A 27,659-nucleotide genomic window follows, 5' to 3' on the forward strand; every position below is an offset into this window, starting at 1 on the left:
CTCTCCACTGACTCTAGACAGAGGAGCTCCACTACGGTCTTATCAGATAGCACTCTGGACTATTGCTCCACCCCAGAAAATTAGCTGAAAATCCCTGGTCCAACTACCATACTTTGTTCTAAGCTAAAACTGCACACAAAGAATTTGTTCCATATAAAGTTTTTTTTTCCATTGTAACAGAGCCAAAATCATTGCCACATATCAAACCACTCCCTTGGGCAGTATCTATTAGTACCAGTTTTTCCAGCCAATATTATTTCCAATATCGCTGAGCTGGATATAGGCCTCAATTAGAGAAGTTTCTATTTTCATGCAGCAAAAATAGCTAGCACCAATTTCATAACTCTGGAGCCAAGCTCTTTTCATGATGGGGATTTGTGAGCCAGGCATACTTAGAACAACCACAGCTGAGTCGTTTATACACCAGACCTTCCCTGAAGAGACAGGCTTGTATAATGTGAATCTCAGTAACAACATTGGGTTGCGTGAAGAGCCTAGATCCCTACTGTGCCCATCATCAACTTAGTGAATAAAGGCATAGGAAAACTCAGTAAGCTAATCTGCCCCTGCTGCACCCTCATTCCATATTGACACTGGTTCTAGCTCCTACTGCTCCACTTCCAATCAGGCATCAAGCTAATGAGCTAGAAATATAGCAAAAGATGGCTCCAAGTTCTTGGGCTTCTGTACTCACGTGGGAGAGCTGGAAGAAGCTCCTGGCTCAATTGAAGACTGGTATTCAGGAGAACATCGTGGGTCTTCCACATGGGAGAAATACAATACAAATATTATAGAATAATGGAAAGTATTACAAATTTAAAGGAAAATATAGACATAAAAATAGAAGGAATGCATTGAACCACAATTAGGCATGATCAAAAAAACAGCCTCACCGTGGTAGCTTATAGTCAAACCTTCATAAACAAAATAGAGTCCTCTAAAATTTTCAAATGAATTATACCAGGACACCTTTGTTGCTGAATAACAGCCCGAGCTAGTTGGAGCTCTTTCTATAGAACTTCCAAACTGCATCTGCTCACCAATTGCACAGAAGGCCAATCACTGATATCAGGGAGGTGAAAGAAAGTAGGTTTATATTGCAAAGTACACAGAGCAATGAGCTGAGCAGCTGTTACATAATCCCTGTATAAAGATTTAGGGGTCAAGGTTCTTACGGGTTGAAATTAAGGAAGAGAGGTACATGATCAATTGGTGTCCAAATTCACGGTCAGTGGTGCTTGTGATCTTTCTGAGAGAATTTATGGTGGCCAGGTGGCTCCAGTTGGTATGGGGGTTAAGTGCATGTGGTAGTCATATTCTGCATAGAAACAAGTCACCCCAGGCATGCTGGCCACCAAAGGTTCCTGTCTAATGGAGAGCAAAGGACTCCTTGAGTCCAATGGTTGAAAAGTTTGTAAGGCTTGCTGGAGCCTTCAACGAATTTGTTTCGATAAAGGACATGTGAGGACATCTTGGGCTAAGGGAGACAGACAGTAGGATTGTCCTGCTTTTGCATTTTTGAGGTTTGGTTTCATTTTTAGAGGAATTTCCAGCAAATTGAGAGCTGATTTCTCTGTAGGATCTCTGTGGGACAGGAGAGACTGGAAATATAATTTATGTTCTAAAAGCAAAAATTACCAACCCAGAATGCTCTACCTAGCCAAGCTCTCATTTATAAATGAATGTGAAATAAAGATGTACAAGATAAGCAGAACTTTCAAGAATTTGCTTACACCAGTCTAGTCTTACAAATTATGATTAATGTGCCATGGAAAGGAGTCGATCAGCATTATGAAAAAAAATATGAAGGTGGAAAACCTCGTGATAAAACAACTGAAGAAATTCAATACAATCTATGAAAATACTTATATTAAAATTTCAAGGGCAATTTGTCATTTATCATTAATAACTGACTACAAATGAGCTAAATGTCCCAATAAAAAGACATTGATTGATTCAATTTAAAAATTAAAAATTATTCTGGTATCATGGCATAGCACACTAAGTCTCCACCTATGGAACCAGCATCCCATATGGGCACCAAATCCAGCTGCTCTACTTCCAATGTGGCTTCCCGCTAATAGTCTTTGAAGGCACTGGAGGAGGGCCCAAGCCCTAGGACCTCTGTACCCATGTGGAAGGCCAGGTAGAAGAGCCTGGATCCTGGATCCTGCCTTGGGACCAGCCCAGCTCTGGCCTTTGTAGCTGTTTGAGGTGAGAACCAATGGGTACATCTCTCTCTCTCTCTCTCTCTCTCATTTTCTCTCTCTCTCTTATCTCTCTCTTATCTCTGTAACTATGTTCTTGAAATAAAACTAAATAAATACTTTAAAAAGTGAAGATTAAAAAGAAAAGATTAATCTCTGGGTTGCCTCAAGAAACATACTTGACAAACAAAGGCGATGTAGTACAAAAATATAACAAAAATAGTAATGGGAATTCTGCATACATCGATTACTTACATTATGCTGATCTCTATTATTTGTAGATACTAATAATAGACTTAATTTAAATCCTTGTATAGCTTAGATATGTAGTCCATAAGATATATAATTATAGGGCCCGGCGCGGTGGCGCAAGTGGTTAAAGGTCCTCGCCTTGCACGCCCGGGATCCCATATGGGCGCCGGTTCTAATCCCGGCAGCCCCGCTTCCCTTCCAGCTCCCTGCATGTGGCCTGGGAAAGCAGTCGAGGACAGCCCAAAACGTTGGGACCCTGCACCCGCATGGGAGACTCAGAAGAGGCTCCTAGCTTCGGATCGGCATAGTATCGGCCCGTTGCGCTCACTTGGGGAGTGAATCATTGGACGGAAGATCTTCCTCTCTGTCTCTCCTCTCTGTATATCCGCCTTTCCAATGAAAAAATAATAAAAATAAATCTTTAAAAAAAAAAGATATATAATTATATATTTGTGTGTGTTTTTAGTTTAAAAAATATTTACTTAATTTAAATACAGGGCTATAAAGTGTGGAGAAACGGAAAGTGAGTGACTGAAAATTATGGAGTTGATTTACAGGACTATCTTATTGACAACACATGCTTAGTTCCCCTTTTCTCTTTTTAAGCATGAATGTATGTAAAATGAAGAAATGTCATGCATTTCATGTATATGCTTTAAGAGCATAGAGGTATTTATATTCATCTCTCCTTCCAATTATTCCTCCTTCTGTTTTCATTTTTCTTTTACTTTGGTAATAACATTTTTTTCAATTTACTTTATAATCACAAGCTTAACCCTCCACTATATAAACATTTCTAAAGGCAATGAGTAGGAAACAAGCATTGCTCAAGAATATAACCAATAACTAATCAGTAATAAATTCTCAATGTATTCAGTTTGCTCGTTTACTTTTCTTTGCTGTACTCTGTATATTATTTTCCACCAATTAGGGAGAACATAAGATATTTGTCTTTTGGGGACTGGTTTATTTCACTAAGCATAATGGTTTCCAGTTGCATCCATTTTGTTGCAGAAAACAAAGGATTTCTTTCTCTTTTTTAAGATTGACTAGTATTTTGCCATGTATTATACAGCACAATTTATTTTTTTAACATTTCATTATTATTGCTATCATTTTATGATACAGTTCCATATCCCCTTATCCCCAGCACAATTTCTTGATCCATTTATAAGTTATTGAATATGTGAGTGATTTGATATCTTAGTTATTTGTGTTGTGCCTTTATAAACACTGTGGTTCGGATCATTTCAACTATTCTTTTAATTTCCTTTGGCTAAATCGCAGAAGTGGAATGGTTATGTCATATGTTAGACCCATTTTCAGATTTCTGAGAAATCTCCATATTTTCCATAATAGTTGTACTAGTTTACTTTAACCAATAATGTGGAAGATTTTCTTCTCTTAACATCCTTGTCAACATTTGTTATTTTGTGATTGTTAGATGACAGCCATTCTAATGTGTGAGGTGAGACTTCATTGCGGTTTTAATTTGCATTTCCATAATTTTTATCTACTAATATTTATATCAAAGAACTGCTGGCAACACTTTCAGGCATAGATGAATTCAGTTTCTCAATCTCAACCCTGCTCAGTTCTGATTACTAAGGTACTCTCCCTGGCTGAATCCCTTTCAACTTTAAAACTTAATGTGCTGGGCCCTGCGCGATAGCGTAATGGTTAAGGTCCTCACCTTGAACGTGCCAGGATCCCATATGGGCGCCGGTTCTAATCCCGGCAGCTCCACTTCCCATCCAGCTCCCTGCTTGTGGCCTGGGGAAGCAGTCGAGGACGGCCCAAAGCCTTGGGACCCTGCACCTGCGTGGGAGACCTGGAAAGATGTTCCTGGCTCCTGGCTTTGGATCAGCACAGTACCGGCCAACTCACTTGGGGAGTGAATCATCAGATAGAAGATCTTCCTCTCTGTCTCTCCTCCTCTCTGTATATCTGACTTTCCAATAAAATAAATAAATCTTTATTAAAAAAAAAAACTTAATGTGCTGTAAAGATACCAAATCTCTAATATCGGTGCCCTTATCAAAAGCTGCCAGGAGGCATCACTGGACTATTGGTCATCTTGCGATATTCCCTTGCAATATAAATCCTCAGGATGTTTGGGCTTATAGTGTGAGTTTTCTTGTTGAAATCACTGGAGAAACAGTGACTGAAAAATCTTTTCCAAACTCTGCAGACTGACAGGGATTCCCAGGTGTATGCCAGCAAGTACTGTGGACTCGCTGCTACAATTTCCACAGCGATCTCCAAACTTCAAGGCAAATCAGTTTAAGGGTCTAAAGAGTCAGAATGAAATAATGCAGGCAAACAATAGTAAGAGTGTAGGTAAAATTTTTAATAAAAGGTCATTTAGTTTTCCACAATGACAAAGCTTTACAGTCATGAATTTATGTCCTATGGGTACAAATCTGGCCAAGGGCAAGTTGCTAGGGAAAGCATTAACCAGAAGAGGGTGCCCAGTCACCAACATCTGCCATGTCCCCTGCACCATGCTCCACAGAAAGGAACTTGCAGTAGAAACTATAATAAAGGTGTTCAGGTTAATATTCATCAGAAAATGGATAATTTTGGTGTCCAATAAAGCTGAAATGAGAGGAGCATAGTTTAAACTCAGTGACTACATTCCAAAAGCAAAAAAAAAAAAAAAAGTGAATTTTTTGGAGCTATCCAAAAAATTTGAAATAAATAAGCTAACTCTCCATCTTAAAATCTCACATTAAAGAGCATTACTCTATGGCAAATATATAACCTCACCTCACTCAAAATTTGCACATTATACTCTTTACCTTGAACGTATCATATTGTACATCCAGAATAAAGAATTCAAATATATAGTTTTCACATTATTGTATCTTTCAATTGCACAAAGCCATATTCAAGACTATCTTACATATGTTCTCAATGATAAATGAAATGCAGCTGTGTGTTTATGAACAGGAAACATACACATACTGTTTAACACTGAAAGAAAAAGATTTAGGATGTATATGTTACTGCTAGCAGTTTGACACCAGTTTGATTAATGTTCTTGATTGCTCCTAGCTCATCATTCAATAAAATACTAAATGCATTTATTTGATAAGACAGAGTTCAGTGTCAAGATGTTTCCTGTGTAATGCGCGTGTTTCTCTATTTTTCCTAACTACTGAAAATATACAGTGAAAACACAATAATTATTACATTTAAAAAATGTAGATTTTTGCAAAGTGAATGATTGTGGGAATTATTCATGCCTCGTCACTACATGTCTACCTGATTTCCCTGACGTACTTTTCATTTGTCTCTGTAACAGTCAAACATAAACAACTATAGCACATCTTTCAATTTTGAATATGTAGACTTATAATAATCCTTGCTTTTGAATGTTTTTGCCAGCTCCTGTAAACTTTGTGGACAAAAGGGGAGTAAGGATCTTTTGTTGGCTGCAAATTCTCTTCTACACTGTTATTTTGTTTTGTTCTTACTGTTTTATGATCTACTTTGAAGACTTCAACATCTCTAATGAGATTACCATATTTCAGAAAACTGTATTTCCAATAACATTGTAAAGTCAGCCTTTCTCAAGGTGGAGAAAAGTTTTGAGTTCTTAACAAACACAAAGAAAGAGGGAGATGTCAGTATGTTGAAAATTAATTTGCAAACTTGTAAGAACAACTTCATATGGTGAGAGTATACATTTATGCAAATAGATTAGCTATGCTTATTTTGAATTTTTAATAGTTTTTCATATAATTTGCTATATTTCAAGTTAATATTATCATACTTCAGGATTATTGGGTGTTGCTCTCAACATTACCCAAAGTAATGGATTACTTTGGCCTTTGATTTTGTTATTAGTGTAATGTTTTAATGTTTGGAAATTCACCACCACATAAATTTTATTTTATTTTGGTATCACTCATCCATCCTTCCCCTAAAATGCTTGAATGAGTAATCTTCAAAGATTTCTGAGATCTTTTTTCAAAAGTATTATTGAAATTTTAAAATGTATTTGTAATTTCTTACATGGATAAGTTTAGGGAAGAACATTGTCAAACAAATCTGCTAAAAGGAACAGAAGACAATTCACAGGATTTACAATCTAAGCTAATTTTTTTCAAGTACTTTTAAATCCAAGACTATTTTGTACAGATCAGCTACCAAAACTAAATCAGTTGTTCATACAAATGTATATTCAACCTGTACATTAGTTACTGACACTAATTGTTTACTTATAAATCTACAAAAATCTGGAATGTGAATTATCTTAATGGCCTGTAAAATAAACAAGCATGGAGATGATTTAAAAAAAATTCCACCTGGGATCAGACTGGAAAATTTTTCAGTCAGGTAAGGATTAGGAAGCTTTGGGAGAAGAGGAAGTAAATTTTAATTTACAACTTTTAGTCAGTCCTCTGGTGGTTCCCTTAGTGCCTTTTTGCACACACTATGGAAGTAGAGGCTAATATAGATCTTATATTCCTCCTCAGAACATAAATTCAGGTAACACACTTTGTAACACTACTTACAAATCGGCAGGATAATATCGAACATTCCTGTTCAATCCATCTAGACTTTTCATGTCGTCTGAAGACAACTCAAATTCAAATACCTGTTAGAAAAGGACAATATTTTATTATTCTTATGTTGGGTATTTGCCAAACTGAAAAATCCTGAGATATTTCAAATATTTTAATACATTAAAAATCACTCATGAATAAAAACTATTTATGGGAATGTAAATTGCTGCTACAATAATGGAAATTAACATGGAAAGTACTTATAAATATGAAAATAGAATCAAATCACTGCAGACACAATAACCTCATTGGCTTTTATACAATGCAGTGAAATGAGCAAATGAAAGAATATTTGTACTTAATTTTTATAGCAGTTGAATTAACGATAGCTAGGCTAAAAAATCAGTCAAGATATTCATCAATCAATGAATGTATGGGCAAAGAAAACACAGCTTACATATATCATGGGATACTAGTCAGCCTTAAAGAAAGGATCAGTATTGCCTTTTCTCACAAAATGAAAACCTCTAAGATCCTAATACTTAGGAAAGTAAGTCAGTCTCCAAAAATCAAATTATTATATATTTTCTCCGTTTTGTGGAAGCTAATATGTAACATAACAAATACACACATACCACACTGAATGCAAATGCATGAAATCAACATCCTAAGGTTTCATTACTGTATCTACAGTATTTCTTACAGCCATCTTTGTATGTATTTCTGTGGAACAGTAAACAACTTTTCACTTGTTTTACACTTCATGAAGTTGAGCACTAAGTCATAAATTATGAGATTATTTGACTGTATTTTATCATAAAATTATTACAACAATAAAGGAAGACACGAAGATAGAGGGATGGAGGAATAGAGAGAAAAAGGAAAACATCCTATGCTTTAGAAATGCAAAGATGAAGTACATAACATGTTGCATATACGCAAATCATAAAATAATTAATAAATAAAACAAATATTGTGTGAAGAAGTATCAACATTAGCTTTAGAAGCAAGCTTACAAACTAACTGGAAATCACCTAATTAAAAGAGGATAGGGCCATCCACTATGAAAGCTCATTTAGTCAACTTCCTTGACACAGTTGGATGCTTGCATACCAACAATAAATAAAAGAATATGGAAAAGAAGAAATGAAAAATGTTGAGAATTTCAAAAAGAAAGAAATATTTTAAAAGTTATCTGGGGACTGGCACGATGACCTAGCCACTAAAGTCCTTGCCTTGAGTGGACCAGGATTTGGGTACCGGTTCCGACCCTTGTGGCCTCACTTCCCATCCAGCTCCCTGCTTGGAGCCTGTGAAAGAAGTTAAGGACAGCCCAAAGCCTTGAGACCCTGCACCAGTATGAGAGACCTGGAAGAGCTCCTGATTCCTGGCTTCAGATTGGCTCAGCTCGGGGCATTGCAGCTGCCTGGGGAGTAAATCAATGGTCATAAGTTTTTCCTCTGTCTCTCCTCCTGTATTCCTTTGCAATAAAAAGAAATACAATCTTTTAAAAAATGTTATCTGAAAAACAATGTGGGACTTTAATATCAAGCAACCGCTTAAAGTTTTATATAACAGCTTGTTCAATAAAAAATAGCCAACATATTTCAAATATGAGTTAGAAAACTTTCTATTGTGTTGGGAAATACAGTTTTGTTTTCCAATGCAATGAAAACACCACAAAATGAAAGGAAACCATTGAAGAGAGGAGTTTACGTACATACACTACCTGGAGGAGGAGGGCCCTTTGATGTGTTAGAGTGACACAGTAAGAGACAGGGAAAATCGGGAAGTCATAAAGAGAGACATCTCTCATCTCCTGGTTTATAGGCAAATGTCTGTAAGTATCATTGCCGGGACAGACAGAAGTTATCAAATTGGAAATTATTTTGTGTTACTTATAAGGGTTGCACATTCTAGACACTAGAGCAATAATTTTTTGCTTTTTCATGGAGTGCATTCTCACCCTCTTAGATCAGAAGCTGAATTTCCATATGGTCTATGAGCATCCCAATGTTCCAGATTCTTTTTTTTCACATTTGTAAATTTTACTAAAATTTCACATGTTGATAATTCCCCCAAATTATCAAAAGGTCATTGGGAAATATTTTATAAGTATATGTCCATTCAATTTCAAATATTTCATGTTATATAGTTGAATTTAGATAACATCCTTTAAACAAAATTACAGAAATGGAAAAGAGATTAATTTATGACTTGAAGATTGAAGGAATGGTAATGAGAAACTATATACTTAACCTCGATATTCTTTTAAAAAGCATTAATTCATGTCAGAAGACTATCATATGTTTTATCCCATAGTATTTAAAAAATAATGATTCATTTAATAAACAGATTTATAAAACAAAGATAATCATTTCATACTGTGGTGAAATATTATTATGTTCTCCCTATAGGAAAGTTAATGATATACATCAATCATAAAGATTTAACTACATAAGAGTAAGATTTTTTAAATCATGGAGCTATACCATGAAGAGAATGAAATTGTTGAAAACATATCTTAAAATATTTATTTATTTGAGCAGCATAATTCCTGAAAGAGAAGAGAATGTAACAGCATTGTTCCTTCTGCCGGTTCACTTGCTAAGTTGTTGCAATGGACAGGGCTAGACTAGACTGGAACCAAGAGCTAACAAATTCATAAGGTCTCCCATGAGAATGGCCAGGGATTGGACAATTGGCCTTTATTACTATCCTAAGCACACTGGCTGGGAACTGGATTGAAAGTGAATTAACTAAGTCAGATGGCTTACATACATGGTATCGGTGTGGCCATAGCACCCTAATTCACTGTGTCATACAATGGTTCCAAGAACATGTTTTAATAAATACATATCAGTATGAAGTTAAAGTCCATTGGTCATTGATTAAAGAAATATTTCCCAATATTCCACATGGGTAATCTGCATGCACTTTGGCTCCATTATTTATTACTCTACCACTCCAGTGTGGCCTAGCTGCTTCAAAGGTAAACAGAACTTTACAAATGCAATCGCTTGCCAGTTCTGAGAAAGTCTTGCCTATATAAAATCAAGGCTGGTGCACTGTGCAATGTGATGAAGTGAAGCCTGGAATACTTGGATGCAGGATGAAAAGTACTGTGCTGGGGCCCAAGTGGATGAGACTGACCATTTCCTCATGAAACTGGGAGCCAAAGTGGGCCTTGTGGCTGCATTCAGGTTGTCCGTGACACACCAGAGCCCCTCTCTTTCTCACCAAGTGACCACCACTCTTGAGAGACCGTGGTCTCCAGGCTGCTCAGAACAGGTAGCTGGGCCTGTCTCCTTTGTGTGGAGTAAGCAGATTGTCCTTGTCTCTGAGCTGAGGACTTGGGATGGGGTGGATGTGGATTCGGGGAACCAGGGCTGTGACCAAGGCCACTGTCAGGTATGCTGTCCTCTCATCTCCTATTCAAGGTCATTCAGTGTAGGGTTGAACTCAGCCCCTTGCCCTGTCACACATGCTCAATCAATTCTCCACAAGAGAGTTTCTCATGTATAAATACATGAGTGAGTGGATAACAAGCACATGAGAGCTCAAGATACAACACAAATGGGGTAAATTGAGACTGAGAGGCAATTTTCAGCCTTATAATGATTAGATGAAAAATTAATTTTGTATAATCCTTTGTGAGTAAAATATTTTGTTTCATGATTAGAACAGTTAATGGTTAAATAATACCTACTTGGCTGAAAATGCAGTACAATGGCAGGTGCTAAAACAAGCTGATTTTCCTCCTGTGACATCATATCTCACATAAACACCTAGCTACTTCACTTCCAATCCAGTTCCTTGGTCCACAATGTGGGAGAGTAGGAAGAACTATGGCTCCAAGCTTCATACTGGTCCTGTTCTTGCCTTTGCAGCCATGTAGTAAGTGAACCACTGCATGGAAGATCTTTCTCTTTGTCTCTCTATCTCTCTACTTCTCTCTTTCCATAATTTGACATTCAAATACAATACATAAATCTTTAAAAAAATACATACATAGTTAGTTCATTTAAATGGGCCAATATTGGAGCAAGTACTGTAAAAAACAGGGAAACTAAGTGAAAATACAGACTTGTAAATTTTAACTATGTAAATTTTGACATTGCAAATATATGTAATAATTTGTAAACAAAAATTATTGATTTTAAAGCACTAATTTCATAAAACACATCATTTATATGATGCTACCAAGCAAATTGCCATTTAATGCCAAATCTTGATGCTCTGTTTGCTGTCCAATTATAATTATGTCTACCCATCATGTCTCAAAAATGGACCAAAACTTGAATATATGAATGAAGACTTGGCTCAAAGATATCTTACAAAGAATGAATAGTAAGGATAATCTGTAGGATACTTGATTCCTCCAGTCTCAGTTTCTCATTACCTGAATGTTCTCTTTGATCTCCCTCTCAATGAAGCTCTTGGCCAGGACCACAACCCCACGTTGCAGCTGGTAGCGAAGGACAATCAGGGCTGGACTTTGTTTGTGCTTTTTGGCCAAGGAACAAACCACTGGATCTTCCAAGAGAACTGGGAAACTCTGGTCCACCCTTAAATGGAAGGTAGAAAGGCTGAATTCCTGAGCCTGAGCAGCTTAATAAATGGTTTCCAAAACACACATGGAGCCCACTAAATCAGTGCTTATCAAAGGTAGTCCTTGAACCAGCAGTTCACATCATCTGATGTGTTGCTACAAATGCAGAGTAATCCCTCTCTATGTCACCTGAGAAAAACTATAAACCTACCCCAATTAACTATGTAAAGATTGTCAAAAATATAATAAAAAAAGAAAAACTATAAACCTAAGTGTTTATGATCTATAGTATTTCATAAGCAGTGATTTAACCTTTCTGTTTTCTTTACCATTTTGGATCTCGACTTGACCCCAGAGCTCCATAGGCCACCAGAACAATGTCCTTGGACTTGCAGAAATCCAGCAGTTTGCTCTGGTTGAGATAGGGATGACATTCCACCTGCAGAAAGTTTCAAATATCAGAATACATTTAATGCTAGCTAATAATAAAATAACTGGAAACTCAGAAAATAAAAATAGCTGCATTTAGAATTGAAACACAAAATTAGACAAAATATGACCAACTAAGTTTTTGTTAAATTTTGCATTGAAGGTTGTATTTTATTTGAAAGACAAACAGAGATAGAGAAAGAGGGAGAGAGTGAGGAAGAGGAAAGAGAGCCTCTAATTACTGGTTCACTTTCACAAATGACCACCACAGTCAGGTCTGACCCAGGCCTAATGTGGTGCCCCAAACTCTACCTGGGTTCCCCAGTTGATGGCAGGGGCCCAAGCACTCGCGACAACTTGTACTGTGTTAGATGTGTTTCCACATAGCTAGGTTGCAAATGGACAGTGAGAACATGAACTTGTCCTCCATGTGGGCTGCAGGCTTCACAAGCCTATCTCACCATGTTGTGCCTCATTGACAGCCCTGCAATAAGGATGTTTTTAAGTAATAATTCTAAGAGTTTGTTTCCTAGAAATGTAAAAACAAGACATTCCTAAGAAAAGCAGATCTGTGACTAGATCTTGGTTGTACGATAAGAATGCTTTTGTGTTAAGTAAATGACAAACACCACATGGGAGAAAAAGAAGTCATATTTTGCAACTTGGACTTCAATGGTGCCAAAAAACAATTATTGTTTTAAAACTTATAGGAACTGATGAAAAAAAAAGTCATTACAATAGAATTCTTACCACTTTGACTACATTTCAGCATCTAACAAATAATGAGGAAAAAAAAAATTCTCACCTGAACAGTGAATAAAAACCCATAGGTATATAGTTACAAATATGTAAAAAAAAAAAAAAGGGAAAAAGGGTGACAGAGATGACAAAGATTTACACCTTATGATGGTTATTACTACAGCATTAATAATTAGAGAGTTATTAAAACTGATGCTGTCTCACAGGAACAATTATAATTCATGATAACTTAATGAGCAAATGTAGAGCAAATAAAACAAAAAGCTCAGCTGAAATGCAAATAACTTAGCAAACCCCAGAGTAAAAATCATTGAAGATAAAACATCACCCATGGATGCTCATTTATGTAGCATTATCTGTTGCATGTTATCAACTGATATTATCAACAATTACAGTGCGTGAAATAGATATTTGCTAAAGGAAGATGTGGTTCTTACTAGCTTAATAAAGTGACCAAAAATAAATTGCTAAGTGTGGGACAACCTATCATTCTGATTTCTCTTAGGATACCATTTTGGATTTCGACTTGACCCCAGAGCTCCATAGGCCACCAGAACATTAAATCATTCAAACCTAACTTCTGATTTACAGAAACTTTCTAGTTTATAGAAAGTAGAAAAGCAAGTGTTCCATTGTAACAACAATCTGATAAATCAAGAACAACTGGAAAACTGTGCAAGATTTTAGAGGGAAAAAAAAATTCTGACCTTTGAAAGAGCACAAGAAACCTTGAAAAAATCCTATGTGTGAATTATGATTTCTTTTTAATAAAGGGAGGACATTTGGGGTCTGATAGCTTGGTCATGTTACAGACTAATAATCCCCCCTGTGGCCTGAGTATCCCATATGGGTGCTGGTTTGTGTCCTGGCTTCTCTACTTCCCTATAGCTCTCATGTAAATATATCTCATGATGTATGAGAGCAGTGGAAGATGGTCCAGTCCTGGGAACCCTGCACATAGTGTGAAACACAAAAGAAGATTCTGGCCCCCAGCTAAGGATTGCCTCAGCTCTAACCATTGCTGTAACTTGTGGAGTGAGCCAGCTGATGGAAGATCTTTATATCTCTTATCTATCTGTAAAATCTGCCTATCAAGTAAAAATAAATAAATCTCTTCAATCATAGGAGGGATTTGCAAGTTCTCCAGGGATGGATGATCAATCACGTGTAAGTGACTGTATTAAAAGTTCAGCAAAATATTTTAAATGGATTAAGACAAGCTATTCATTTTATGTTTTTCATTGATTTTTCACATGTGAAGTAATATCAACCACAGTCACTACAAGAGGCAAATGTGAAATATCTTGTTGATCAATTTTTTGAATGTATACAGATTTAAAAGAGAAAAACTTGGAATCATTTAATGCTAAAATCCATATTGTTTTATAATATGTTCTTAAAAATCAGAGTAATACATCATTACCCATAGAAGACAGACTTTGTAAGCCATATTTTGCAATGGAAATTTTTACTAGATAATGGGACCAGGCACAAAATTGATGCAATTGCAAAGTAGATTTGAAGACAAATAAACAGACTTTTGATGAAGGCTAAAATGAATTAAACAAAAATGAGGGTAAGGCTTACTAAAATGTGGGGGTATTGATATGGGCAGCAACATGAATGCAATAAACAGATAACTTCCTCCCCCTTCCAAGATAATTTTCAAATCTTCAATGTTTTTTTTTTCTTTTATTAAAAAGCCGTATTTGATGGGGTAGATACCCAGGGAAAGGATTCAGATGTGTCAACACCAATGAAACTCCTACCTATATTCTCCTGCATTCACTGTCTTTGTTTACTGCCCATCAGATGTTTCTAAAGCCACCTTTGCCATGAATGGTGCCTTCTGTATCACCTTCAGCAGTCAGTGTTCTAGGCATCCGCCTAGGTACTCCACAATGGTCTGGAACAAAGCTATCTTCTCATTGAGGATTGTTTACTGACAAGTTCCCTTCTTGCTCATATTTACTTCCCACTTATTTCAGCACATATGTCTCCCAACCTTTTCACTAAGACATTACCAAGCCAAGAGGTAACTTATGACACTACTTGTTGTCTAACCAGACTAAGGCTCTGCCCATAAAACATTCATTCTGAACTATATGTGGAATAGCAGTGAAGGGCAAATGGACTCCTGCCACTGGTATAAAAAGAAGGGGTTGAAAATAAAAAAATAAAAAGAAGAAGGAGGCTGAGTGTCCAGACCTGGTTGCACACAGGCTTGTACTTGAGTCCTGGCTTGTTCAGAATCATTTCCAGCTGCTTGTGGTTGAAGTTGGATACCCCAATGGACTTAACCAATCCTGCATCTTTGCACTTTTCCAATTCCTGAGAAGAAAGGTTATGAAGAATGTTTCCTAAGTGGCAAAAATATCGTAATGACACAACAGCAGCATCGAAAAGAACACTGTCAAGAGATTATGAACAGAGGAGAAGATGAGAGAAGAGAACAAGTCCTTGTGTCCTATACAGACAATCAGAGAAACTGTTTTACATGAAAAGAAATCTGAAATAACCTTGCTTGCCTCTAATTCTTCTCTAATTCTGTCTGTGCCATCCCAGTTCAGACTTACACCTTCCCACCTGAATACACTAACTCTTAACAATGACATGATCCTGCACTCAAGAATGCTTGATCTGTCACTTTAATTGTGACCCTGTGACTCCATTCTGCTGTCTTTGCATTTGATGTTCCCAATACTCACCTCCCAAGTGGCACAGATATCCACTGTGTCATGTATAACTTTTCCTTGTTCATCTTTTGGGAATAGCTCCTCCCCAGGCTAAAACAGAGATAAACATGTATTCACAATATTGCCAAATTCGCACATCCACACCATGCAATACACCCAGATTCATTTAGGTTGGGAACAGTAGACTTCAGTCAAATACGCAGGGCAACATTCCACAGACATGTATATTTTCAGTGTGCTTGTCTATGGCATGGCTAAGAATGTTATTATGCAGCAAGTTTGCTCTCTTTTTGTATCTACACTGTGTGTTAATGAGAATAATATCAAAATTCTCTAGGAGATAGAGGATTGTTGTTATTTTTTCTGCTCTATCAATTTGCTTAGAGAAAATACATCTTTCTTTCACTATGATAATCAAAAACTACATGACCTTTAACTGCACCAATAATGGCTTGTAAGTTTCACCCAGGCTAAAGAGTCAATGAGTCTTACCTCCCCAATAATACATACATTAAACAGCAAGCACTTGGATCAAAAATTACAGATCAATACTCTGTTCCATAGCAACAGCAACACTAGAAGATGTAGAACAGCTATCCAATGGTAATTGCCATAGTTTTGACTTGTGCCTGAGTCAAATTAATCACTGTTGAAAGGCTATGAGAAAATCTTTAAACCAGGGGTAGTGCAGTGTAAAAACTGAGAGTACAAAAGTATTTTTTAAAGTTACACAAAATGTGTGCATTACTGATGAATTGGGTTCTCCTTTTACATAATCCAACTAATGATATTGCTGAAGACAATTTGAGTGGTAACTATACATTACATATTAAACTTCTGCAAATATGTCATTCATTAAAATGATGGTTGTACAGGTAGCTAACATGCAATAAATTTGATGAGACTTGCTGCCTACCTTCATAGCTGCTGGGTAATGCATAAGGTACAGATCAACATAATCCAGTTGAAGTTTTTTCAGTGACTGTTCCAAGCCTTTTCGGACCAGCTCTGGTCGAAAGAAAGTGCACCAAAGCTATAGGGGTTAAACAAAGGAAAATATGCTCAATGAATACATTAGCCAAGTTGCTTTTTTTTTTAACCTAATATTGAGAATTAGTTTACTACTTAAGCATTACTAAACACAGAAACAAATTGACCTCTTCATTTTGGGGATTTTCTGCGCTTTGACACTTCATCAGCACCTCCAACATTTGATTGGATATTGCCAGTAAACAGAATAACCCTTGGTGGACATTACACAGAAGAGAAATATGCCATCAATTAGCAGTAGTGGCAGTTGTTTTTATTACATTTGTCATGCTTTACAAAGTAAAGAGCCAATGATATTGCAAAAGAAACAAACAGAAACATAAATGAAAAAGCAAATAAAACACAATGGGAGACACTAACAAAGGCACAGAAAAGCATAAAAAGGAACAAATTGTCTCAATGAGAGATTTTTTCAAATACCTACGTTAAATAAAAAAGAAAAAATATAAAATTACACATTGAAACAATGTCCTGGATCTCTGGAATATGTTTCTGGAATCCCCAAAGGAATGGTACAGAAAAATGGCTAAGAAAACCTTGTTAATGAAATAACAGTAGAGAAGTACCCTATATATAGAAAGTTATGCACATATAAACACATAGTGTCTAAAACCACAAAAAGCATAACTAGCAAGGATCTTCAACATACTACATTTTACTCAAACTTTGAAACAGTGGAGAGTGTCACAAATTTTTCCAAATGGCTGGAAATACTGCTGAGACTGCTCTTCTGTCTGCTTCCTTCTTCTATATAAGCTTGTGACTTTAAAAAAAATCTTTGCATAGTTGATTAGGACACAAAGGGTCAAGGGATACAGGAAAGTGGGTAAGATCATTGCCTCCTCATTACTTTTTTTTCTGGATCTGAGGTAAGGGGGGGAATAAAGGGAAAAGCCCACCCAGCCTCCCACCCATCCCAGCACCTCGACATGGGACATGCTCTGAGGGTCCTCCTCAAGTGGTTTTGATAGTCCAATAGTTCTGAATTGCTGCCAGCCTCGTCATTCTAAACATGGTTAAATCTTTCCAGAATCCACTGGCTGACACAATCTACCTTACTCTGTCTGCCCAGATTTTCACTGCCAACACATGGCTGGGGTAGATATCAATTTGTTCTGTCCTCCATCCTGTTGTGGTACCAGGTGTCCTCTGCAGGTTCCAATAGACTGCCATATCCTCCATGTGCACTTGGATTTGCTGTCTACTGTTCCATCTGAGCCTCTGAGGAGGCTCAGCTTTGACACTTGCACTCCATGGTCAGACCATGGAACCTGCACTTCTCTTACGGTTGGGGTTCTGAGATCAGCAGTTCAGTTGGAGGGATTCACAAAGAAACCTTGTCTGAGGTGATCCCAGGCCTGATTCCTGTGTGTGCATACCAGTACAGGGTCCAGAACAGCCCATTGCCCCAATCAGCTTATGCATATGTTGGTGGTTGCAATTGCTGGGTCAGTTCTGTTTCCAGCCCCATCTTCTACAAGAACTGATGGGTGTTGCAATTCAGCCTGATTCTGCCCACCACACACTCGGCCCTCACATAAACCAGTGGGAGCTGTAGCCTAGTCGGGGCAACCCCCCAAAACACCAACCAGGCCTGCCCCTGCCCTGGTTTCCGTGCTTTCCAGTATGTGCAGCAGACTGGTCTAGTCTGTCCCACATCCCATTCAGCATTCGTACATGTCAATGGGCATTGAAGCCTAGTTCAACCCAACCAGCCCCACTCTCCAGCCCACACACCTGCTGGTGGGTGCTGTTCTGTCTGGCCACGTTTGCCCAGTCCATGCTCTCCTGTGGGAGTGGTAACTCAAGAGGGAGGTACCCACTGTTTCCCTCCTGAGCTCATGCCCAGATCATGTGCTTTCCAGGTGGTTCTGCAGTATAGCTTGACGGAATTAGCCCCCGATGCCAGATATGCCAGCTGATGCTGTGGCAAAGCCCAACCAACCCTCACCCACTCTGATCTATGCTTGTACCAGTAGGAGCCATCAATCCAGCCTGGCTTTTCCCTGATCTAGCTCACATGAGGCCCACAGGTGTTATAGCTCTGCCTGGACTGGTCTTCCCACACTGCAACTCAGGCTACCCAGTAGGAGTGGTATTCTAGCAGGGGAGCCCTCCACACTTCCTCTACCAGCTTTATCCCTTCCCTCCCGGGTCTTGCATGTGCTAGTTGGGTGCTGTGTCTCGTTTTGTCATGGCCTGGCCCACCTTTGCTTTCGCCGGTGGGTGTTCTAGCCTGGCATGCCCCAGCCCACCTCCAAATCCAGCTCAAGAAGTTGGGGCTGGTGACAGCATGGGCAGGTCCAGTCTATAGCATCCACACATGCATCCTACCACAGGGTGTGAGGTGAGCTGGGCTGCAATATCCTCTAGCTCTCACAAAGGCTAAGATGGAGTGGCAGGCTATGCTGGGCAAGGACCTAGCACCTGCTGGAGCATGTGAGCTCTGGGTTGGGGAGTGGACCAAGTAGGGGATCCTGTGAACCTGGAGAACCTATTGAGGGTCACACCTCTCATGGGTGAGCACGTGTTTCTGGCCTGGGTGTTGGACAGCCCGAGAAGGGTAACTCCAACTGTTGGCTAATGTGTGTATTTGCTTTGAAGGGGCTGACAAGGCAGGGCCTAGCCAACCTTACCTCACCAGGCTGGATGAGCAGAAACCAGGCTGGAGCACAGGTCAAGTTAGGTAAGGCTGTCACACATACCAGATTGCATGAGACTGGTAGAGGAGCAGATGGAGCAGGGTCAGATTCCAGCACCCTCCAGCGAGTGGTGGGACTTGTGTAGGCTGGGTCAAGACAGGCTACTGCATCCAAATGTAAAGGTTATGAGAGGCAAGGGATCAGACCAAGCTGAGTTGGAGCAACCACGGCCAAATGCAAGATTTATAACTGGGAATACATCTAGTTGGTTCTAAGGGGATGCCCTAGCTGGGTTTTGGTTCCCACTGATAAGCACGGGGCTGAAATGGGAGCTGTGTTTTTGTCTAGAGAAGGCTGCAGCATAACTTGTCACAGTGTAGGCTGGGGCTGGGTTCCCAGACTGGGCTAGAGTCCAGCACCCACTGGTGCTCATGAAGACCAGGGTAGGGGTAGGACGGTCTAGGCTAGATTTTTGTCCCTGATGAGCCAGGTATGAGCTATGTCCAGCTAGACTGAGCTGCAATACCCAACAATAATAACTGGAATGCACTGAAGGCTGATCAGATAAGGCCATTGTTCCTGCTAGATCAGGAGTTGGACTGTATAGGGCTGGCCCATGGACCCACCCGTGTGCACAAGATCTTGCACTGGGAATGGTTCTGATTGAGGAGACTGGGAAACTTCTCCTTCGGGACACAGTGCATGCAAGTGAATACAAGAACCACGATAGGGAAAGCCCAGACCAGGCCAGGGAATGGTACCCAGCGGCATACATTTGGCATAGGTTGGGGGCGAACCAGGCAGGGCCAGTTCACATCACCCACTGGCAAATCCAAGCACCAGAACCAAGTGTGGGTCATGCCGGGTCTGGTCGCAACACACACCAGTACACATTATGGCTGGGACTGGGTGCTGGCTGGGTTGGGCTAGGCTTTAGCCCCCAACAAGCTCGTGAGTTCCTTCTGATAAATGGACATCTTTCACCACCAGTTTGTCTCCAGTGTTTCTGCTGCAGAAGAGCACTGTCACCTCACCCCTCGGTGGTCTCAGGGCCTGCTAGACAGAAGACCCCCAAGACCCTTAATTAAAAAAAATGGAGATATATTACACAACATGAAGGATTCATGGTGATTTTCATAATATGAATAATGAAGGATAAATTTTGTCTTACATGGTATGATTCAATGAAGTAATATTTAAGTCTACATAGAAAATAAAATGCTTCAATTACATTTAATCCTCCATTGTAAATTCTAATACTGATGTGTATACATTCTAACACATTTCATTTAATGTAATTATCTCTAATTCTTTCCATACTGTTGCAAATATTGACACGTTCTTCTCATGATTGAATAATGTTCCATTGTGTTTATTTCACATGTTTTATTTGTTCAATCACTAAACAAGAAAACAAAAAAATTACTTTGGGAAAGCTTAGCAAAAATATGTGGAGGATCTTTATAATAAAAACAGCAGAACACTAAAAATGACAAACAGAGAAGACACAGAAAAGAATTGAAAAGCATTGTATACTCATGGATAGGAAGTACCCTACCAAAATATCTGTAACCGAAAGATTGAATGCTATCCTCAAGTGATTCTGAAACTTTCAACAAGAACTAGAAAAATAATCTTCAGATTAGTAAGCATAGGCAGGCATTGTGGGACAACACTTTGAGCTTGGTGTAATGCTAGCATCCTATATTGAATGGCTCATTCAAGATTTAGCTTCTGTATCAGATTTAGCTCCCTGTTAAGATGCATATGAAGACACATGACCTTGGCCCAAGTGCTTAAACCCCTGTAAATAACATTACTTAGGGAAACCTAAATAAAAGTTCTGAATCCAGACCTGAAATTGTCAGACTTGGAGGAAATATTATAGGCCATTAGTATTAAGGAGATACTTCAAATACACAAGGATAAAAAATTTAAAAAGACAAATAGTGTTTTACTAAGCTAACGAGTTCTGCACAGAGAAGTGATGAATTACAAAATGAAGGTAAAAGCAAAAGAATAGCAGATATCTATCAAACAAAACATCAATATCGAACATATGTAAGAGGATGAATACACTCAATGACAACAAAAAGTCCTGTTTAAAAAATACACAGGAGCTGATACGGTGGCATACGGGTTAATCTTCCGTGTGAAATGCTAGCGTGCCCAATGGGGGCCATTTCTAGTCTTAAATGCTCTACTCTTCAGCTCCCTACTTATGGCCTGGAAAGCAGGCAAAGGCCTTGGCAGCTGCAAGTATGTGCAATGCGATGTGGGAACTACTCGCTCATGGTTTGGACTGGCCCAGCTCTCGTCCTTTTGACATATAAGGAGTGAACCTGAGGAACGAAGATCGCTGTCTCTCTCTCTCTCTCTCTCTGTATAATTCTAAGTTTCAAGTAAAAGCTAATAAAAATACTTTTTATACAAAAAAGAAAAAAAGTGAATAAAATCATTTGCCAAAATAATATGTAGGTTCACCAGGTATCAGGTGAATGTAAATAAAAAACTCAATTATAACACTTCTTCTAGGGCCCGGCGACGTGGCCTAGCGGCTAAAGTCCTCGCCTTGAACGCACCAGGATCCCATATGGGCACTGGTTCTAATCTCAGCAGCTCCACTTCCCATCCAGCTCCCTGCTTGTGGCCTGGGAAAGCAGCCGAGGATGGCCCAAAGCCTTGGGACCCTGCACCCGCGTGGGAGACCTGGAAGAAGTTCCTGGATCCTGGCTTCGGACCGGCATAGCATCGGCTGTTGCGCTCACTTGGGGAGTGAATCACCAGAAGGAAAATCTTCCTCTCTGTCTCTCCTCCTCTCTGTATATCTCCATTTCTAATAAAAATGAATAAATCTTTTAAAAAATACATAATGGAATCTTATTCATCTGCAAAAACGTGTGTTCTATGTATGTGCAAAATAAATACATAAAAATAGGACACTTACTTCTGTGGCTATCCTATTATGTAGAACATAGATTGTCTTCACTAAATTATAATATTTATATGACAATATAACTTTATCTCTTCATTACATTATTATTCAAGAATCTCACATTTTGTGATATTTATATCTTGTTTACAAAAATATTATATATGTGCGTGCATATATCTACAACTGAACACCACAACATGTTTAAGAATTAGATATAAAATAAAAATCAATATGAAATATAAATAAAATGTGCAATTTAAATATATTCCCAGAAGTGGGGAAATGGGGTCACACAGCAGGCATACTTTCAATTGTTACAGCACTCTCCAAACTGACTTCCTCAGTGTGGTACTATCCTATATTCCCACCAAAGTGAAGGGGCCCACCTTTCTTCCCACATCCATGCCAGCAGATGCTGTTAGTAGAGTTCTGAATGTAGGCCAATCTCACTGAGATTAGGTGGAACTTCAATGTGATTTTTATTTGCATTTCCCTGACAGCTAGAGATATTGAACATTTTTTTATATGTCTGTTAGCCAGACAAATTTGGATTTGTTCTTTTGAGAAATGATTGTTCATGTTCTTTGCCCATTTCTTCACAAGGTTATTTGTTCTCCTATCACTCAGTTTCTGAAGCTCTTTGTAATTCCTGGATATTAGTCCCCTCTTGGGAAATGAGATATGCATATGAGAAAAGTATCTGTAACCCTATATTTATAACAGCACAATCTAGAATAGAAAAGACATGGAAGCAATCCAGATGCCCATCCAAAGAGCAGTGGATAACGAAATTATGATACATCTACTCCATGGAAAACTACTCAGCCATTAAAAAGAATGAAATCCTACCATTTGCAACCAATTGATCCCAGCTAGAGAACATCATATTCAACAAAATAAATCAGACTCAAAAACACAAATCTCTTATGTGCTCTCAGTTATAAAGCAACCATTATGCAAAATATAAGAATAATAGAACTTTTAATGTTGTTTTTGCTTCAACTCATGGGCTTTAATATTTCCTTTTTATTTCTTCAAAATAGCTTCTTTCCTTTTATTAAATTATTCTTTGGCTTACAAATCATACAGTAGTATTATTTTCTCCAAGAAGTTTTTTCATTTGTTTTCTCATTTTTTCAGCTACACATTAGTAACTCAGTATTTAACTTCATGGTGATGGAAATTTTTAAAATTTATTCCTGTTGTTGATTTTCTTTTAAGGCTATACATTTAAGTGAATTTATAATAACTGTGTAATATAGACTGTCATAACTAGATGTGAGGATATAATGCAGTATACATCTCTCCTTCCAAATCCAAAATGAACTCCCAATGAAGTTTTTACATCTATCTTGACAATAGGAAGCTGGACCCTATCACAGTGTCCATAAATGCAGTGTCAGGATACACTTACATAGCAGAAAGATGGACTGCTTATGTAGGACAATAATATTGTAATAATATGGGGAAAACCAGTGGTGGTCAGGGGATTTTTGGGGAGGGAGTAAAGGCAAATCGCAGAGCCTATGCAATTGTGTCATTAAAAAAAGAAAGAAAGAAAGAAAGAAAGAAAGAAAGAAAGAAAGAAAGAAAGAAAGAAAGAAAAAAATACAGTTTTAATTTAAACAAAACTTTTAAAAATGCGCCATTTAAATGCAGAAATAAAAGCAACACCTCAGACATTAAAGCCCAGAATAGATAATTATAATTCCCACAAATCACATCTCAATAATTAGAAAGTTACACCTCAAATATGCAATACCTTGGAGGTGTAGAATATGTCTTCTCTCTTCACAGTGCCATCTGCAATCTTGCTGCGGATGGCCTGACCTACTTCCTCTTCATTTTGGTAGGCATGAGAAGAATCTATGTGGCGAAAACCAACATCTAAGGCTATTTTGGTGGCCTCCCCAGCCTCACTCTTAGGAACCTTGAGAAGTAATAAAATTGTTATTTGTGGATACGTGTATCTAGCTCAGGCATCATCAGTGATCTTTACAACAACCGATGTTTTCCTCATGTATGGGAATAAGTTTGCAATTTGGTATATCACAACTTACACCAAGAAATAGACAGCTCAGGAAACTCCTCACAAATGTAATCCTTATTAGCCACTGGAAGCAAAATTCCTGAGGAACTATGCTTGCTTTATTGATATGATGAAAGGGTACAAAGAATGCAGTAAATGTTAATACAATGTTTTGTTTTTTTTACTAATACTAGGGAATTCACAAAAAAATGAAAACAGGAAAGAATTAAATAGAATATAATGTGGAAAACTTGGTTCAAGCTTCTGTGCATCTTCTTCCAGTGAAATGATCAGAACACAACAAATTCTGTAGATATGAATTTTATACCCTTTTCAAATGATCTGTAAATAAACTGTATGTTGAAAAACTCCTAAACACTTTAAGAAAGGGGTTGTGTCCCATAGATACCATTAGCTTTCGCTGTAAAGAAGAGAAGCATACATACCACTGTTTGCAAAGGCAGTATAGCTGCTGTCTAAATACAATTAAGTTAAGAATGAGGACTAACACATGTTTCCTGGTGACAATCAGAGCAAGGTTGAAAATAGGAAAACAGTTGATAGGCAGCAGGATTTTAATTCTGTTCTACAATGATTCTGTCTTCCCTGCTCTGCTCCAACCTAAATAGCTGCTAGCAACAAAGATTGTATACTCAAGGGACTGTGCTGTGCCATATGAGCTCAAGCTGCCACCTCAGACACCAGGATCCCATATGGATGTAAGCACCAATCCAAGCTATTCCACTTCTCATCCATTTTCCCACTACTTGTAAGCTGGGAAAAGTAGAAGATGCACCAGGTACTTGAGTTCCTACATCTAAGTGGAAGACCCAGGGTAAGCTCTTAGCTCTTGGCTTCAACTTGGCACAGGCCTGGAGTGAAGGCATTTAGGGAGTGAATTAATAGAAGCTTTCTATGACTTTCTGTCTCTGCCACTCTTGATGCAATTCTACCTTTTAGATAAAAAAGTAGATCTTCAAAATTATATAGTCAAGGGCTATTGACTTTCATGTGAAAAACTAAATTAATTTGCAAGGAATTGTATGCCATCCCTTTAAAGAAGAATTACTATTTTTAGATAACATAAAAATAAAGTAAGGTTTAAAATTGTTAGCATTCCAAAATTGATATAGATATTTGTAATTACATGTTAAAGGTCAATGGTGTGAATAAAGCTGTTTTCCATTGACTTGAAGAATTTGAGATGCTAACATAATTCAATACATTCAAAATTAAACACAAACTAAATCCTCCTGCCTTCCCTGGCAGAAATCTACTTTTCCTAGATGTAATAACTCTCAGACATTTACAAGTGCCAAAACTTTATCTGCTGACCTAACCTGTTCTCCTTATGTCAACTCACTCTAAAAACTACTGACATCTTCACGTGCTTCCTTAGAACAACCTTCATTGGTTTCCTTGAGTTGTACACAAGAATAAGCTACAAGTGCAAATTTGAAGTAAACAGTGCCATGTTGCAAAATAACATAATCCTGGGATAACGTCTCTGTGTGTAATTCCCTCCTTGTGCTCAGTTTCATGAATAGCACTATACACCATATAGCTTGGAGTCCTATGCTTCTTTACAAAGTTGTTAAAAAGTATCAGAGTATTGCTCTTATTAATTTCCTATTCCCCCCCCCCAATACCACATTGTATTTGAATTCAGGCAAGTGGCTCAGACTTAAGAGTAGTAAGATAAAAATCTGCTTTGGTAAGCTCCAGGAGTTATTTTATGGTACTTGATTAACTCATGTACAGAACAGCACTAGTTTCTTTTCTCATTTTTTGCTTTCTACAAATCGAGAGAAAAAAAATTTCTTGCACTGTACCCTAAGAAAAACATTACAAGAGAAATCATTCTATCTTCATTCATCTACTAGGTAAACAAGCTGAGAGTTCTGCTGAACATTTATTTTCTTTCCTTCACCAAAGTGAGCAGAATGAAACAGAAACAAGTAAAACACAAGTCTGAGGTCACCCGGGAGGAACTCCAGGCTCTGACTGTCATGCAGAGAAACATTGTGCCTAAGGTAAATTTTCTGCATGAAGTTGCTCTAATCTGGAGAACTGAAGAAAAAGTAAAACCTGAAGAGCTGCATAGGAACTGGGTTTCGTCAAATCTAAGTCACCTTTCATTTAGCATAGTTTCAGTTTGTTGTGTTCCCTAAAGCAAAAGTAACTCAGATTACCTACATTGTCAGGTGCATAGGTTCCAAGTCCCAGAGCAGGAATGAAGTGACCATCATTTAATGCCACACTGTGATGTTTGGGATCCATTGCTTTCAGCTTCACTGGAGAAGCACCCTCTGCTTCTTTCTGCTGCTGTCCAAGAAATAACAGGAAGTGAACACACTGCTGCCTGTCCAAAGTCTGCAACGGAGGGGAGGAGTGAATTTAAAGCGATATTTCACATTTAAGCAAAAAACTTGGAAGCAATTCATTATTATATATGAAAGAGATTTTTACCACTAACAAAAATGAAACCATTGCATCTATTATTTTTCTTTCAAATGTCTCTTTTTGTAAACAATTAACAAAATATTGAAGAAACAAATATTGGCTTCATTAAACCACAGCAACAGCTGGCATTCATTCTCTTGATCTTTTGCTGTTATTTATCATGAAGAGATCTCTTCTAATTTTGCAGTGTCTGAAACAGTGACCTCAAATTAAAACTGATGAGATTCCACAAGAAGGCTGCAGTTATTGTATCCCAATAGATACAAATTTCAGCAGGTAATCACACAACTTACTTTCATAGGAGTTAAGCAAGCCAGTGACATACTGAGAAAAGAGCATAGAAACTCCAGAATCCATAGAGGAAGAGTATACACACATTGCTAATGCTCTTGACCTAATCCTGTCTTTGACCTACTCATACATGAATGTCTCAATTTCTGCTAGAACCACTTGGAGAAACAGAATATTTTTGTGGACAAAAACACACTGCACAATTTGGTGTATTGTCTTTAGAGCCTAAAAGAACGAGCTGTTCCTTTTCTTCCATTTCTTATTTGGTTCAAATTATTAGGGAAACCATAAAGAAAGCAAACCTACAAGAGGAACTTGAGGTGAGCTTTTTGGCTAGGGTGGCATGTATTTCCATCTGAAAGGTCTACACATTCCCTGGTCAGTATCTTCGCATTCTGCTGCTGATGTCTCCATGTCACATCCCCCTCCCATACACGGGAAAAGCTTTGATGAGGTATCACTATATTGCTCTGCAGGAGACGAATTAAAAACTAAAATACAGAGAATGTACCTAGGAAGAAAGAGAAATAAAATTGTGGGCCTGGCACAGTAACCTAGTGGTAAATCCTTGCCTTGAAAATGCCCAGATCCCATGTGGGGAACTATTTGGGCCCCAGTTGCTCCAGTTCTCATCTAGCTTCCTGCTTGTAAACCTATAGAAAATGCCCTAAAGCATTGGGACCCTGCAGGCATGTGGGAAATCCAAAGGAAGCTTCTGATTCCTGGCTCTGGGCTTTGGATGGGCTCAGCTCTAGTGGTTCCAGCCACTTGGGGAGTCAACCAGTAGATGGACGATATTCCTCTATGTATCTCTATAGCTCTGTAAAATTTGACTTTCCA

At 38.2% G+C, this 27,659-nt stretch overlaps 1 protein-coding gene across 1 annotated transcript; it reads right to left on the reverse strand.

Annotated features, from left to right (window-relative positions):
* Positions 1–5,014: 5,014 nt before the first annotated feature.
* LOC121167477 (prostaglandin-E(2) 9-reductase-like) lies at positions 5,015–26,398 on the reverse strand. Its single transcript, XM_040996913.1, has 9 exons — positions 26,262–26,398; positions 23,799–23,966; positions 16,326–16,442; positions 15,422–15,499; positions 14,922–15,044; positions 11,855–11,964; positions 11,376–11,541; positions 6,983–7,065; positions 5,015–5,057 (listed from the first exon to the last, which is right to left on the reverse strand). The coding sequence occupies exons 1-9, from the start codon at positions 26,343–26,345 to the stop codon at positions 5,015–5,017; spliced, it is 972 nt and encodes a 323-aa protein (XP_040852847.1). The 5' UTR covers positions 26,346–26,398.
* Between the last annotated feature and the right edge of the window lie 1,261 nt (positions 26,399–27,659).

Source organism: Ochotona curzoniae, unplaced genomic scaffold (genome assembly GCF_017591425.1).
Source record: "Ochotona curzoniae isolate NIBS_2020 unplaced genomic scaffold, NIBS_Ocur_1.0 patch374, whole genome shotgun sequence".
In the NCBI taxonomy this organism is placed as follows: Eukaryota; Metazoa; Chordata; class Mammalia; order Lagomorpha; family Ochotonidae; genus Ochotona; species Ochotona curzoniae.